The 17,699-nt window shown below is 38.6% G+C and overlaps 1 protein-coding gene across 4 annotated transcripts in view; it reads right to left on the bottom strand.

Annotated features, from left to right (window-relative positions):
• ASXL2 (ASXL transcriptional regulator 2) overlaps nt 1-17,699 on the bottom strand; it is a 155,154-nt gene that overhangs the window by 52,534 nt on the left and 84,921 nt on the right. For 2 of the 4 annotated variants that reach the window (XM_045369653.3, XM_065527300.2), the window contains exon 4: nt 12,857-13,007. The exons of 1 other annotated variant lie outside the window; for it this stretch is intronic. In XM_045369653.3, the coding sequence (XP_045225588.2) occupies nt 12,857-13,007 (151 nt within the window). Of the gene's footprint in view, nt 1-7,917; nt 8,119-12,856; nt 13,008-17,699 lie in introns of those variants that run through there. One more of the 4 variants, XM_045369655.3, reaches the window with a different exon arrangement.

Raw genomic sequence — 17,699 nt, 5'->3', positions numbered from 1 at the left:
TACTAAAAAATACAAAAAAACTAGCTGGGCGAGGTGGCGGGCGCCTGTAATCGCAGCTACTCGGGAGGCTGAGGAAGGAGAATGGCCTGAACCCGGGAGGCGGAGCTTGCAGTGAGCTGAGATCCGGCCACTGCACTCCAGCCTGGGCCACAGAGCAAGACTCCATCTCAAAAAAAAAAAAAAAAAAATTTAATTTTGCAATGTTGTTACATCCCGTGTCAATGTTCAGAGAGGCAATCCACCACAGGCCCCGAGTGCAGTCATGTGTACATGCGAGCAATGCCAGCAGTGTTTTAAGTCCCAGAAACACTGTTTACCTGAGCCATCTTTCAGGGTTATGTTTGCAGCTGCAGAGCAACCATGAGATGAAGCAATGTCTTTTCCCAGGCAAAATATGCTTGCTTCTGCTAAAAGCAGTGAATCCCTCAAAGTAATGTTTCTTGGCTGAGATGTAAACCCACTGCACGAATAGGATACATCTGGGCCTGTATCTCATCACCTGAGTCTTGGGGTAAGGGAAAGGTGACACAAAAAGTATGCTGATAGTCATATTGCTTACTCTATCATAGGTAATATAGTACTTTTTCTATGACCCAGGATTCTTGTTTCTTCTGTTAACATCCTTGAGAGGCTAATTTGTTCACTTACAAATCAGGTAAAATCCTAGACACTTCAAAGACAGAGTCAATTTATAAAAACTGTATTTCTATATATCAGAAACACACAATTATAAAGTAAAAAAAGATAAAGCTATTCACAACAGAATAAAAAATGTCAAGGAATAAATCTATTAAGAAGTGTGCAAAGACCTGTAAGACAGAAAAATCCATAGCATTAACGAACAAAATTGAACTGCAAAAAATGCAGTAATATATTTTTTAAAAAGTCAATAGAACTAAAATTGATCTATAGATTCAATGCAATCCTAACCAAAATCATAGCAGGTTGATGAGAGGGGACATGTGGAAACTGACAAGCTGCTTCTAAAATTTACACGAGGATGAGATCAGTCAAAAAAGCCAAGAAAATATTAAAGAACAAAATGGAAAGAATTAAACTATTAGATATCAGGATTAATCATAAAGCTAAAGTAATTAAAACAGGGTGGTACTGTTACAAGGAAAGACAAAACACAACAGAGCAAAGCGAAGTCCAGAAACCAAACCATAACTATATGGTCAATTGACTTATGACATAGAGAACACTAAAATAAACTAAAGAAGTCTTCAAAAATGGGTGCTAGGTAATTAAAATATCCCTACAGGGTGAAAGGAATAAAATGATGATCCTCATCTCACATAATACAAAAAAATTCCACATGGTTTATAGATCTAAATGTAAAAGATAAAAGAATAAAGCTTTCATTAAAATGTGCACATGCACGTGCATATACATGAAGACAGTTTCCTCTCTGTGTGTACATAGTATTTTCATTGCATAAACATCCACCAGTACCCAAATTCATTTATCCTACCACTGATGAACATTTAGGTTATTTTTATTATTACAGTTAATTCTACTTTTAAAAAAAATTTCTTTTTGTACTCCTTTCTGTTGGGTATGTACTCCAGAGTAGAATTAGCTATACTATGGAGAGCCGAGCAGTTTTCCAAAGTAGCTGTACTAGTAGTACTAGTTTAAATTCTCACCACCAGTTTATAGGAATCCCTATACACTGACATGTTTCCCTATACATGATTTCACATGATCACTAACGGCTGGTACCATCAGTCTTTTTAATTTTGGACTTTGGTGGGTGTGTAATAGTATCGCATGTGGTTATAAGTTGACTTTCTGTGGTCGCTAATGGAATTTGACTCCTTTTCATTATTAACCATTTTGATATCATCTTTGTGCAGTGCTTGCTCTAGTCTTTGCCCATTTTTCTATGAATTTCTCTTTTTCTTAGTAACTTGTAGGAGTTCTTCATATATTCCTTTGTTGCATATATTTATTGCAAATAACTTCTCTGTGGCTTGCCTTTTCACTCTCTTAAAGTTGTTTTGATGAATGCAACTTCTTAATGTACCCAGTATGTTTTTTTTTCTTTAGAAAATTGCCTAGCTCTATGATTAATCCTGATATCTAATAGTTTTAACTCTTTCCATTTTGTTCTTTAATATTTTCTTGGCTTTTCTGACTGATCTCATCTTCATGCAAATTTTAGAAGCAGCTTGTCAGTTTCCACATGTCCCCTCTCCCATCAATCTGCTATGATTTTGGTTAGGATTGCATTGAATCTATAGATCAATTTTAGTTCTACTGACTTTTTTTTTTTTAAATATATTACTGCATTTTGTGCAGTTCAATTTTGTTCATTAATGCTATGGATTTTTCTGAGCTTCCTTCTGGTCACACCCATTGCCCCAAAATAACCACTCTATATAGTTTTAAGAATCTGATGTATTTCTATGCACCAGAAGGTGAATGATTCTTACACACATGCAAATAATGTAATAGCAAAAAATTATTTAAGTACGACTTGATTATATAAGTTTAAAAATTTATCTGGACATTATTCTGTTCCAGACATGTCTTGCTTATGCTATTGGAAGTTGTTAGAGTGGTTATTTTGGGGTAATGGGTGTGACCAGAAGGGAGAGACACTAGGGCAATATTTTGCTTTTTTTTTTGAAATGGAGTCTCACTCTGTCGCCCAGGCTGGAGTGCAGCGGCACGATCTCGGCTCACTGCAAGCTCCACCTGCCGGGTTCACACCATTCTCCTGCCTCAGCCTCTGGAGTAGCTGAGACTACAAGCATCCGCCACCACACCCAGCTAATTTTTTCTATTTTTAGTAGAGATGGGGTTTCACCATGTTAGCCAGGATGGTCTTGATCTCCTGATCTCGTGATTTGCCCGCCTTGGCCTCCCAAAGTACTGGGATTACAGGCATGAGCCACCGCACCCAGCAATATTTTGCTCCTTAATCTGGTTGATAGTTCATAGTACTGTTCTGTTTGTGAAAATCCAACAAGCTGTATACTTATGTGTACTTTAATGAATACAGGCTGATCATTCCAAATCAGAAAACATGAAATGCCCAAAATCAGAAAATTTTTGAGTGCCAACATGATGCTCAAAGGAAATGTTCATTGGAACATTCTGGATTTTGAACTTTCTTAATTTGGGATGCTCAACCCAAATAATGCAAATATTTCAAAATCTGAAAAAATCCAAACTCTAAAACACTTCTGGTTCCAAGCATTTCAGAGAAAAAGTACTTACTCCATATGTACTATAATCTAATTTAAAATTTTAAAAATAGGCAAAGTGACCCAAATTGACAGAAATCAGGACGGTGGTTACTTTTGAGAAAGGACCAGTAGTGATTTGGAGATGACAGCATGTTTTTGCAATGCTGATGAAGCATCGTAATAGTTAACTATTTACTAGGAAGATGGAGTTATTTTCTGTTCTGAATTTTTTTTAAAAAGGGACAAGATCATCTCATATAGTTTCTCCTTTAAAGATAAAATTTGGCATGCTCTCACCCTTTTTTCAAGTAAAGCTGAAAAATCATCTAAACTATTGCTGTTCAAATGTCCACAGACTGGTCTGTGATAAGCATGAAAGCAAGAACATTTAGGTACTTTCATAGAAATCTGACATTGCTGGGTCATTTTGAGTCCACAATGGACTAGAGGAAAAAAATTGGTCCTTGATGATGAATAATTTGAGAATAAACTAGTTAACTTATGACGTGGTGGTGATATGAGTAGGAGGGGTGTGAGAAACACATAAGCAAGATTTCCTAGGACTACATCTTAAAAAAACAACAAACAAACAAACCAAAAAAAGAACTATTAAAAATAAGACCTTGTTTAAAAAAACATAAAAAAAGAAAACAATTAAAGCTGCATTTTAACTATATCAAGACCCTGTTTATAATCTTTTCTCACAAAGTAGCACTTATAAAAAAAAATCCCTCATACTTCTCTATTACCAGTTTCACTTCGAATGAAATTAATAAATGTCACCAATTAATGTCATCCCACACCAAGGAAGTATACTACCTACAACAAATGATTTTCCAAAGCAAAACAGAAATAAATTTTAGCTTATATACCAGTGATGAGAAATTGAGCTAACTTAAACACTAATGAGTAGAACAACAAAAGAAGCTAGTTTATTAACTCAGAAACTTAATGAACAAAAGTGTGAAACCAACAACAAAAAAAAGGGTCAATAAACAGTCTTTTGTCATTTATTTATTTATGTATTTATTTATTTATTTATTTATTTTTGAGACAGGGTCTCTGTCACTCAGACTGGAATGCACTGGCATCATCATAGCTCACTGTGGTCTCAAACTTCTGGACTTAAGTGATCCCCCGACCCTGGCCTCCCAAAGTGCTGGGACTACAGGTGTGCACCACCAAAACCGGCTGTTTTTTATTTAGAGCCAAGGTCTCACCATGTTGCCCAAGATGGTCTTGAACTCCCGGGCTCAAGTGATACTCCTGCCTTGGCCTCCCAAAGGAATGGGATTACAGGTGTGAGCCGCCTCCAGCCTATAAACAATCTTGATCTTCCTGGTGTCTGGCTATGAAAATGTGGAAGAGTCGTCAGTGTCTCCATTCTCTCTCTTCTCTGATCTATACCTTAATTTTCCTAAGAAACTTTGTGAGGCTGGGCGCGGTGGCCCACGTCTGTAATCCCAGCACTTTGGGAGGCTGAGGCAAGCAGATCACAAGGTCAGGAGTTCGAGATTAGCTTGGCCAACACGGCAAAACTTCGTCTCTACTAAAAATATAAAAATTAGCCAGGCATGGTGGCGGGCGCCTATAATCCCAGCACTCAGGAGGCTGAGGCAGGAAAATTGCTCGAACCCATGATGGCGAGGTTGCAGTGAGCTGAGATCGTGCCACTGCACTCCAGCCTGGGCAACAAGAGCAAGACTCTGTCTCAAAAAAAAAAAAAAAAAGAAAAAGAAAAAGAAACTTTGCGCATACCAATATCCGGTAAATAATAAGACTATCACTAAAGGTTAACCGTATGATCCAAATTTCTTTCCCTCCACAAATCCCCTCTCCCAGCCAAACGTATCTTCTTATGGCTTCCTGAGAACACTATACACATTCCCACCTTCTTGCCTTTATGTATGTTTTCTTTCAATAATACATCCTGCCTTCCCTAGTGCTTAAACTCTCTAGAGAAGAATAGTATCTTAGGACTTTTATAGCTAATACTTAGTAACCCAGGCAAAGTTAACTTAGTATCCCTTCTCTAATGCTGTCATAACATGATAAATATAAACACATGCGATTTATGAAGTCATATGCTAAGTATCTACTTATTTTTCTATCCCTCTAGATATGCTGAGACAACTTTAAGGGTGGGGTCGACACCTCATTCAAATTTGTTTCCCAAATACCTGGCAAATAATACAGACTGGAGAAGGCATGAGTGTAACAAGTAGTTTCTTTGCTTGTTTATTCATTCATTTTTTGAGAGAGGGTCTTGCTTTGTCACCTAGGCTGGAATGCAGTGGTCCCATTATAGCACACTGTAGCCTTGAACTCCTGGAATCAAGCAATCCTCCTGCCTCAGTCTACCAAGTAGCTGGGACTACAGGCACACACCACCACACTCAGGTAATTTTACTTTTTATTTTTCGTAGAGACAGGAGTCTCACTATGTTGCCCAGGCTGGTCTCAAACTCCTGGGCTCAAGTGATCCTCCCATCTTGGCCTCCCAAAGTGCTGGGATTATAGGTGTGAGCCACCATAGCCTGCCTAACAAGTAGTTTAAACAGAGATATTACTTTGGTTGTTACAAATAAACTAATGCCTTAAACAACACTTTTTAGGATTATAACTTTATCCTCCAATGTGGACTGCTCAACAGATTAAAACAATTCTTAACAACACATTTTTTTGTCTAATTAGAAACAAAAATGCTTGCTTCTATATAAACATATAGAAATAAAAGATTAACAAATTCTGATCAAAAGATCAAGTTACTATTATTTGATTTAAAAACAAAAATCATTACATAAAAGAAACCCAAAGAGTAATCTAGTAGATAATTTTTTTTTTCCTTGAGACAGCATCTCACTTTGTCACCAGGCTAGAGTGCAGTGGCATGATCTTGGCTCACTGCAGCCTCCAAGGCCTCCTGGGTTCAAGTGATTCTCTTGCCTCAGCCTCCCGAGTAGCTGGGAATACAGGCGTGCGCCACCATATCCGGCTAATTTTTGTATTTTTAGTAGAGATGGGGTTTCACCATGTTGACCAGGCTGGTCTTGAACTCAGGTGATCCGCCCTCCTCAGCCTCCCAAAGTACTGGGATTACAGGAGTGAGCCACTGCACCCAGCTGATAAATTTTTTTTTTAAAGCTTAATATCAAGTGTTTTCAGAAAAATATTTAAAACAAATTTTAGGCCGGGTGTGGTGGCTCACACCTGTAATCCCAGCACTTTGGGAAGCTGAGGTGGGTAGATTACTTGAGGCCAGGAGTTTGAGACCAGCCTGCCCAATATGGTGAAATCCCGGCTCAACTGGTGTGGTGGTGCGCGCCTGTAGTCCAAGCTACTGGGGAGGTTGTGGCAGGAGAATCGCTTAAACCTGGGAGGCGAGGTTGCAGTGATCAGAGATCATGCCACTGCACTCCAGTCTGGGCAACAGAGCAAGTTTCTGTCTCAAAAAATAAATAAAATAAATAAAATAAATACAACAAAACAAATTTTAGAACTTGAGGCTTATCAGTCAGTTTTACATAGTTCACTGCAGGCTTATCAGTCAGTTTTACATAGTTTACTGCAGTAGTTTCAGGTTGCTGGATATTTACATATTGCTCATTGAGTTTAAGTCAAAAGGTACTACTTTTCACACACATTATTACAGCATTGATAACTTTCCATTTCAACGGATGATTACAATGTCGAACAAGGTCAAAATGATACAGACTATTAATATTAGATGCATTTGAGTTAAAAGCTTTAGTAAATAATCTCTGACTTAAATTTTTATATTCTCCCAAAGACATTTAATGGGCCCCTATGAAGTATTAGGGAGGTATCAGAAACTGAAGGATTGATAACAAAATTGAAACTTAAGAACTATACATAGTTGAAGACTTGATTGCTGAAGGACTGATAACAATCGAAGTTTCCAAAATGATTTTGTCCTTTAGAAACAGTTATGTTTCTCTTGAGGGAGTTTTTATTCTAACAGGTTTTTCTTTAGAGGTAATAGATCCTTTTTAGTTCTAGGTCCTTTCCTCCAACACCAAGTGCATTCTACTCCAAACTAGGCAGGCAGTGTTTCCTGATTATATTGAGTCCCCTGGCCTAAATGGGAAAGGCCACACCTGAACACTTTCCTTGCTTCTAACTATCCAAAGCCCTAACAGTGTAGCCATCTTTAACACAACACAGAGCTAAAACCTCCAAGTCAGCCACCACTAATACCCCCAGAGGAAAAGAGAACATCTCCTAAAGGTCTCTCTCCATCTAAGTCAACTTGCCAAAAAAAGTTTTGCCTCCAGTACACTTTTAAAAGGAGACATAATCATACCCATTCAGTAACTTAACACACATATAAATGTTAGAAGGTAGGTAGGTTTATGGTATTTTAAATAACTCCAGACACGATATATATCAAATTCCTGATTTAAAGTAGTTCTGAACAAGCAGTAAAATTAACATTAGTTCACACTAGAGGAAACAGTGATTCCTTACAGAGAAAAGGTATTCATGTAATTAATTTCATTAAGACATTTTTAAAAGCAGACCAAAGTCTAACAAAACTTTTTCTATCAGAAGATAAAAATAATAGTCCTACAGTTGCTTCATAATGCAATGTTTTGTTTTGGGGAAAAAGCAGAGACTTCACTTAGCTATGATCATAAAAAAGCAATATAAGTAGTTGATTCTAGTTATTCATTTTTCTGAAGTTATTATTCCACCTTACCTTGATTTGGAATTCCATAAAACTCTTCTCTGAACATAGTGTTTCCTGTCTGAAAACTAGGAACCAAAACTACTAACGTTTAAGTTCTCCCACTTTACATAGAAATCAATAAACTAGTTTTAATATTGGACTGAATTTCAAAGTTCTATTCTCTGTTCCTATTTGGCTGAAAGGTATACATATATCAAGAAAGTTTCTATCGATTTTCAACTAGAAGTATCAGTTTTGCTGTCAGAGCTCTTTATTTTTGTACATAAAAGGAAGTGGGTTTTGATACTATCTCAGTGTTCTTCCTGTCTTACAATGCATTTGAAATGAAGTGATGTCAGATTGAGAGTAAAGAGTAAGGCCCTAAATAAGAAAAAGTAATAGGCACAATTCGTTTGCTTTACCTTTATTGATAACTAAGATTTAGAACTGCTTTGCTGCATGCTCACTGCTGGCTACATGTCTGTCACTTTAATTTGCACTGGACTATAAGAACATCCATAAATACATAATATATACCTACAAATTATACGGTATCTACAACACATGTATGACCCATGAATGACAGATATATAGTCTATGAGAGACTAAATCATTTTTCATTATTGGTAGCTTGGCATTCATTTGTTGAGAATATCAGAGCTGCTTAAACATTAATCACATGTGACATCATGCGCACCTCTCACCCCACCTTCCAGATACCACATAACGCCCATTTTCCTCTAGGCTTTATTATAGACTACCTGCAACCAGAAAAGAGCTTTATAGAGCATCTCATCTTATTGTAAACTGAGGACAAAAAAACCAATATTATGATAATTTCTAGAAAAGGAATAAAAGAAAAGCAGCTCAAAAACAATTGGACCCAACATTCAATTTGGTATTACCTTACTGTTCATGTCTTCTATTATTATGCAGAGTGTGGAGCAAGGTTATGCTCTTCATATCTACCTATTCGGCTACTGACAATAGGGTTCTATGGTTATTTCTCGGATCTTCCTACATCTTAATACATTCACCTCAAACTCTGAGAGACAGTCATTAATAACTGTTAGTTCTGAGCAAAAGAAACACAGATACAACAGCCACTATTCAAAGAGCAGCATATGTGGCTCTTGAAAAGCAAGCGCCCCAAGTATATTCCCATTTTATAAGACTTTCTTTAATATTGACTTCCCTGTCCCAATCCCATCCAGAAAACATGAATCTTGCTAATTGCTTCCCTTACCTGATGACCTGGCTCGGTTCCTAATCTTAGATCTACAATTCCAAACTTAAAAGGAAAAGCTTAAAATGGGGAGTATCAACACTTGTGAAAAGAAGAGAAAAAATTAAAATTAAAAAAAAATAAAATGAGGGGAATCAGGGGATAGACAGAGACAGCCCTTTCTACTTTCGGCTACACTTTTTCAAAAATAGGTGCTTAGTGGACCCCAAGGAAAGGAGGGCCCTAGGCTACACCTCCTTTCACTACTGACAGGGATTACTTTAAAACCACACATCAACACTACTAGTCAGAAGCACCCTCTTTGTCTTGCTTTCATTCCATTTATTCCTAACAATTGAGGTCTGGGTAGCTCTCTAAGTGGTTATCAACTTAAAGGTAAGATTCTCTGATTACAAAGTTCTCTAAAATTATGTACGTAGTAGCTACAGCAGAGAGAACAGATGAGGCCATCAATTATCTCAATTCTCTCCAGAAGTAGCAAAAACATTACCAGACGGATGGCAGTGAATCAGAACTATTTTTCTCATATAGGCATAGTAACCATTCTGAAGGGACTTAAATGAATGAGTCTAGTATTCCAACATAACCTGAGCTTCTAGTTCCAAAGACAACTCACCTATCATCACTCAAATCTAAAAGGATATTCAAGCTAGAAAAAATCTCGAATGCCTGTTTTGTTCTGGAACATAACTATGTCAGTCCTTGTAAAGGAATCATCATGAGTTGGTTTAAAATTTGCCTTGCCATTTACAGCCAATACAAATATTGGGATAAAAAAGGTTTGCCCTCTTTAAATAGACTCTGACAAGACGCTACAGAATAATTAGCAGTATTAGGTAATAGTTCATATCCTTGACTGGAAAATCCATTCCAGGGAAGCTGCAGCAACAGACATTATTCCTTAAAAAAAGATTTTTGGGTGAGCTACGAAGTAGACACCAAATGGAGTAAGAGCAAAGACCAGCAGACTAAATTCAGTGTTTGTTAGTAGAAATGAAAAGCATTCTTTTCCTAAGGAAGGTTGTTAGAGCATTAAGTGCTCAAAGTTTAGGCAAGTAAAATAAAAGCATCCTAAAAAGGCTATGAATGACTTAAGACCTTAAGAACAAATCCAGGTAAAACCTAGAATGTTGTCTGGTGTGGTAGCCACTATCCTCATGTGGCTATTTAAAGTTAAAATAAAATCAAAATTAAATTCCTAACAAGAATTCCACATGTAAACAAGAAAGGAAATCCAGATACAGGTCTCATACCCTTCACAAAAAATTAACTCAAAATGGATCCCAGTCCTAAATAAAAATGAAAATTTCTAAAACTCCTAGAACATAACATAACAGAAGAAAATCTAGGGGTTTTATGACTTTCAGATACAAGACCAAAGACACAGCTCACAAAAGAAAGAAATTGATACACTAGACTTCATTAAAAATTTCTGATCTGTGAAAGAAAATGCCAAGAAAATAAAAAGACAAGACGGGCCAGGGGCGGTGGGCTGGCCGGGCGTGGTGGCTCACACCTGTAATCCCAGCACTTTGGGAGGCCAAGGCGGGTGGATCACGAGGTCAGGAGTTCAAGACCAGCCTAGCCAAAATGGTGAAACCCCGTCTATACTAAAAATACAAAAATGAGCTGATGTGGTGGCAGGTGCCTGTAATCCCAGCTATTCGGGAGGCTGAGGCAGGAGAATCCTTTGAACCTGGGAGACGGAGGTTGCAGTGAGCCGAGATCGCGCCACTGCACTCCAGCCTGGGCGACAGTGTGAGACTATGTCTCCAAAAAAAAAAAAAAAAAGACAAGACACAGAAAATATTTGCAAAAGACATATGATAAAGGATTGTTACTCAAAATATACAAAGAACTCTTAAAGCTCAACAGTAACAAAACACACAACCTGATTTTAAAATAAGCCAAAGCCCTGATGAGACATCTCATCGAGGAAGATATGTAGATGGCAAACAAGCAAATGAAAAGGTGCTCCACAACACGTCATCAGGGAAATGCAAATTTAAACAACGAGATACTATTACACACCTATCAGAAAGGCCAAAATCCACAACAATAACCACACTAAACGCTGATGAGGACATAAAGCAACAGGAACTCTCATCCACTGCTGGTGCAAATGCAAAATGGTACAGTCACTTTGGTAGATGGTTTGGAAGTTTCTATAAAACTAAACATACTCTTAAACATATGATCCAGCAATCACACTCCTTGGTATTTACCCAAAGGTGCTAAAAACTTATGCACATACAAAATCTGCACATAGATGTTTAAAGCAGCTTTATTCATAATTGCCAAAACTTGGAAGCAACCAAGATATCCTTCAGTAGATGAATGGATAAACAAACTGTGGCACACCCAGACAATGGAAAGTGGAAAGAAATGACCCATTGCAAATGAATACCAGAACAGAAAACCAAATACTGCATGTTCTCACTTATAAGTGGGAGCTAAATGATGAGAATACATGACACATAGAAGGGAACAACACACACTGGGGCCTTTCAGAGGATGGTGTGGGAGAGGATGGAGAGGAAGAAGAGAATCAAGAAAAATAATTAGTGGGTACGAGGCTTAATTCTTGGGTGATGAAATCGTCTGCACAACAAACACCCATGGTACAAGTTTACCTAGGTTACAAACCTGCACTTGTACCCCTGAACTTAAAAGTTCAAACAAAAAAGAAATAAATAACTTATCAAGCCATGAAGACAAAGGAACCTTAAATGCATATTACTAAAGGAAAGCCAATCTGAAAAGGTTCCAACTATATGACATTTTGGGAAAGGTGAAACTATGGAAACAGTAAAAAGTCACTGGTTATCAGGCCAGGCACAGTAGCTCAAGCCTGTAATCCCAGCATTATGGGAAGCTGAGGAGGGTAGATCACCTGAGGTCAGGAGTACGAGACCAGCCTGACCAACATGGTGAAACCCCATCTCTACTAAAAATACAAAATTAGCTGGGCATGGTGGCAGGCTCCTGTAATCCCAGCTACTTAGGAGGCTGAGACAGGATAATCGCTTGAACCCAAGAGGCAGAGGCTGCAATGAGTTGAGATCATGCCATTGTACTCCAGCCAGGGCCACAAAAGTAGAATTCTGTCTCAAAAAAAAAGTCAGTGGTTGTCAGGGGTTAGGAGGCAGAGATGAAGAGCTAGAGCACAGATTTTAGGGCAATGAAACTATTCTGTTTGATACTATAATGGTGAATACCATTATCGTTATACATTTGTTCAAAGCCATAGGACGTACTCTCCCAAGAGTAAATTCTAATGTAAACTATGGACTCTGGGTGATGATATGCCAATGTAGGTTCATCAACTGTAACAAATATAGCACTCTGGTGGAGAATGTGGCTAGTGGGGAAGGCTGTGCATGTGGTGGGGGAGGGGTACATGGGAAATCGCTGTACCTTCCTCTCAATTTTGTTGTGAACCTCAAACAGCTCTAAAAAAGAAAGCATTTTTATTAAACTCCTTGGTCATAATAACCATATTTCAAGTGTTCAATAGGCCCATGTAGCTAGTGGCTACTGTGTTGTGCTGGACAGTAAAGATATAAACATCTCCATCATTGCAGAAAACTCTCCTTGACAGGACTGTTATAGAGGGTAAGGGAAAGTAACGGACTGACCTGGGGTCTGGGAAAAGAGGAACTACTAACAAGGGCATTTGTCCTACAGCATTTAGTACTTTATTGAAGGATCAGGTGGATTTACCTTTCCTTTTCCACCTGCTTTTTTTTCCCTCCTTGTTGCTGCCACCATCACTGCTGCTGCTGCTGTTCTCAGAACTCTGGGAATCTGACTGACCATCACTGCTTTCTTCTGAACCTTCTGATAGCTCTTTGACCCCATCCGGCACATCTTTCTGAAAATGTAGGCATCCAATTAGGATTAATCATTACCATTTCAGCAAATAGATATTAAACTTCTGATATGCAATGTTGCAACTCAATTGCATTAATTTTTGTTACTATAGGATTCAGTAGCAGAACCAACAATATTTTCTGAATTCCTGTCATCTCTTTGAGGCAAATAAGCTAATGTTTCCAACTACATCCAAAGATAAAAATCATATAAAACATTCATATGCAGGCACAACACAGGCTTAAATTAGACAAAAATTGGGTAGATATGAGTTCAGGTAAATGATTAAATACGCTAGATTTTAAAAACTACATAATAATTTTATTGGCTGGACGTGGTGGTTCACGCCTGTAATGCTAACATTTTGGGTGGCTAAGGCAGGAAGGATGTTTGAGACCAGGAGTTCAAGACCAGCCTGGGCAACATGGTGAAACCCGTCTCTACAAAAAAAACGCAAAAAAAAAAAAAAAAAAAAAATTAGCTGGGCATGGTGGCACACTCCTGTAGTCCCAGCTACTTGGGAGGACTAAGCCCAGGAATTCGAGACCAACCTGGGCAACATGGTGAAACCCCATCTCTACAAAAAAAAATACAAAAATTAGGCAGGTATAGTGGCATGCACCTGTGGTCCCAGCTACTTGGGAGGCTGAGTTGGGAGGATCACCTAAACCCAGGGAGTTTGAGGCTGCAGTGAGCTGTGATCCCACTACTGCACTCCAACATGGGTGACACAGTGAGATCCTGTCTCAAAAAACTAAATAAAATAACTTCATTAAATATATGTATGTCCATGTGTATATGTAAGTACCATTAAGTACTCTGAATTCAATTACAGAATAAGAGTCTAGACATAAGGGACAGTGCATTATTTGAATCTAGTTGGTTCCTGAATACTGGTTAGTAAGTAGCAAGAATTAAATAAAAAAGAAATCTTTCTTTTTTTTTTTAATGAAGTCCTTCCTGACAGAAAAAAAGAAATCATTTAACAAATCATATGAAACTCTTTGGTTTCTGCACCTAGAAAGAATGCTAATCAGAAAGGATAACTATGTCAGCTTAGTATGTGAGAGATATAACAAGATAGTTCCAAGACCAAAGACTAGAAAACAAGATTACCTGGCTTTACCCTCTCCTAATTGTACAGCCTCGGTTAAAATCTTAACTTTTCATGCTTCAGTTTCCCCATCTACAAGGTGGGGATAATAGTACCTGCCTTAAAAGTTCATTCTTCAATTAGCTCAAGTTAAATGAGCTAATAAATGTAAAATGCTTAGAATCGTGCCCAACATAAGAGGTCAAAAAATATTAGGTCCTATGTGTTTACATAATATATAAAAATACACATGTATGGCTAAACACACTAGTGAGTGAGTGTGGTTTTTTGTTTTTTATTTTGGGAGATAGGGTCTCACCCTGTCACCCAGGCTGTAGTGCAGTAGTGCGATCACAGTTCACTGTAGCCTCGACCTCCTAGGCTCAAGCAATCTTCCCACCTCAGCCTCTGGAGTAGCTGGGACTACAGGTGTGTGCCACCATACCCAGCTAATTTTTTAAATTATTTATAAATCCGGGGTCCTACTATGTTCCCCAGGCTGGTCCTGGGCTTGAACTCCTGAGCTTAAGCAATCCTCTTGCCTTAGCCTCCCAAAGTGCTGGGCATGCGCCACTGCACCTAGCCTGTGAATGTTATTTCTAAGCTATAAAACTATCAGTGGTTCTTTTTTCCTCCAATAATTTATTTTCCCACATTGTTTTAATAATCAGATAAAAAATAATTCTGACAGACAAAAAATGTGACCCTCCTACACAAAACTGACACCCATATGACATTATAGCCAAGACTATAAATTTTGATCTAGTTAAGTTAGCTATTTTTCATTTATGTTCTAGTGCCATTTCTCTCTGAGCTGTCTCTTATGTTATACACACTTTCTTAATATACACACCCCATATTTTTCTATTCTTTCCTTCAAAATGCAGGACAGCTTTTATAGAGTTAGTTGTCAGCCAGACATCTTGACTTGTAGGTTCAACAAGTATCTGAAATATAAATATAATTATCTTCTTTTCTTAAAATTTGTGATCCGTACAGGATCAATTGCTCATGCCCCAAATTCTAGAATCATTTCAGCCCCTTTTACCCACTCCAAATGCTACATGTTTTATTTATTCCTCTAATGTCCCTTATCTCCATCTCTTTTACTAGTCTCTTAATTCAGGCTCTGAGTATTTCTTCCAAACAACCATAATCACTTTCTGACAAATCTTCCTGCTTCACTCTTAAATCTACCCTACTAGTTATCCTCTTAAACTTGGATTTGATTATGCTTTTCTCCTGAAAAACTTGTGACATCTACCACCCCATAACCCATACACAAACTGCTCAGTCAGGTTTTCAAAGGCCTCCAGTGTTTGATCTCTACATAACGTTTACCACACTGGAATCTTTACCACTTAAGCCCACGCAGAGATTATGGTCTAATCACTCCAATTTACTCTACTTTCAAGTCCACTCTGAATCTTTCCAACTGTGCCCTTGCTTAAGCTATTCCCATGTCCTGGAAGGCCCTTATTACTTATCTGACAAAGTCCAGCTCAAATCTGAAAAGTTAACAACAACAAAAAACTTCCACATTCCTTTATTCAAAATTAATTCTTATTTCTATATTATCACATTATTTTTAAAAACACAGAACATTTTGAGAGTATACAATTATTTTAGGAACTATAATGTGAACTTCAAGAGATCAGGGGCCACAGCTTACCCCTCTTTACAGCCTCTATAGTGTCCAGCACGAGGTAATATTGTGATATAGTCTGAAATATATATTTGGTTCCTGACTACACTTCCTGGCCTATATATTTGGTTCCTGACTACAGTTCCTGGCCTAGAGCTCTTTTTAGCTGTTACAATTTCCTAAGCAATAGTGCTACTAGTAGAATCTTCTGCTCTTATATTTGGTCTTGACCCCAGCTTCTGACACAGAGCTCCTAAGACCTCTGCAATTTCCTGAGTAAAAGGAGCATCTGACACAGCTCCTATGTCCCTTGGAATTTCCTGGGTGATAGAAGCATCTTTTCTTCCTCTTGGTGAGCTACTGCATAGTCTCAGGATGGGGGCTGGTTTCCAGGGTAACCAACTGTGTGACTAGAGGGTTAGAACTTTCACTCACTCCCCAATCTCAGGGAGGGAGGAGGCTGAAGGTGGAGCTGATCACCAATGGCCAATAATTTAATCAGTCATGTGTACTGAAGCTTTCATAAAAACCCAAAGGATTGGGTTCTAAGAGTTTTGAGATTTAGCTGATCACGGCCGGGTATGGTGGCTCATGCCTGCAATCCCAGCACTTTGGGAGGCCAAGACAGGCAGATCACCTGAGGTCAGGAGTTCGAGATCAGCCGGGCCAGCATGGCAAAACCCTGTCTCTACTAAAAATACAAAAAATTAGCTAGGCGAGGTAGCAGGCACCTATAATCCCAGCTACTCTGGAGGCTGAGGCAGGAGAATTGCTTGAACCCAGGAGACATAGCTTGCAGCGGGCTGAGACTGCACCACTGCAATCTAGCCTGGGCAACAGAGTGAGACTCCATCTCAAAATGAATGAATGAATGAATGATTTAGCTGATCACATGGAGGTTCCCGGAGGGTGGTAAGCCCGGGGAGGGCACACAAGCTCTGTGTACCTTCCTACAAACCTCACTAAGTATCTTATCCATCTGGCCATTCATCTGTATCTTTTGTAATATCCTTATAATAAATGGGTAAATGTAAGTAAAGCACTTTCCTGAGTTCAGTGGGTAATTCTAGCAAACTAATCAAACCCAAGGAGAGAACCTCAATTATATAACCAAACAGTCAGAAGTACTGGTCACAACCTGGGATTTGCAACAGTTGGCATTTGAAGGGGATGGGAGGGTACCGAGCCCTCAACCTGTGGAATCTGACACTGTCTCCAGACAGATAGATAGATAGCATTAGAATGGAGTTGAATTAGAGCAGTGGTCCCCAACCTTTCTGCATCAGGGACTGGAGTTGTGGAAGACAATTTTTTTTCACAGAAGGGTTAGGGAGTGGGGGTGAGGGATGGTTTCAGATGAAACTGTTCCACCTCAGATCATCAGGCATTAGATTCTCATACAGAGCGCACAACCTAGCTCCCTCACACGTGCAGTTCACAATAGGGTTTGCACTCCTATGAGAATCTAATGCCGCCACTGATCTGACAGGAGAGAGAACTCAGGCAGTCATGCTTGCTTGCCCACCAATCACCTCCAGCTGTGCAGCTGGGTTTCTAATGGGCCACAGACTGGAACTCTAATTGTTAAAGGACATTCAGCTGATGTCTGCTGGAGAATTGCTTGGTATGTGAGGAGAAACATCCACACATCTGGTGTTAGAAGTATTGTACTTAATGGTGTATGAGAATAGGGAAAACACTTTAGTATTTTTTTTCCCCAATCTCTACAATAGAATAGGAATTTAATAAATTTTTTAAACAGTATGGAAGGTCTAGAACAGCTAAAACCAAAAAGAAATACAGAAAGTTCCATGTGAGAATAAAGCCCTGTAACCCTACAAAGTTCAAAAGAGTATATAAAAAGGAGGCATGTAGGTAGGTAGGTATAAAGTTAGAGCTTTCTAATGTTAGGCTCCACACAACCATTGGACATAGTGATGACTACAGCTCAAAGC

This window comes from Macaca fascicularis, chromosome 13 (genome assembly GCF_037993035.2).
Source record: "Macaca fascicularis isolate 582-1 chromosome 13, T2T-MFA8v1.1".
Classification (NCBI taxonomy): domain Eukaryota; kingdom Metazoa; phylum Chordata; class Mammalia; order Primates; family Cercopithecidae; genus Macaca; species Macaca fascicularis.
The sequence above is the reverse complement of the archived record's forward strand: the minus strand, read 5'-3'. Positions and strand labels throughout refer to the sequence as shown.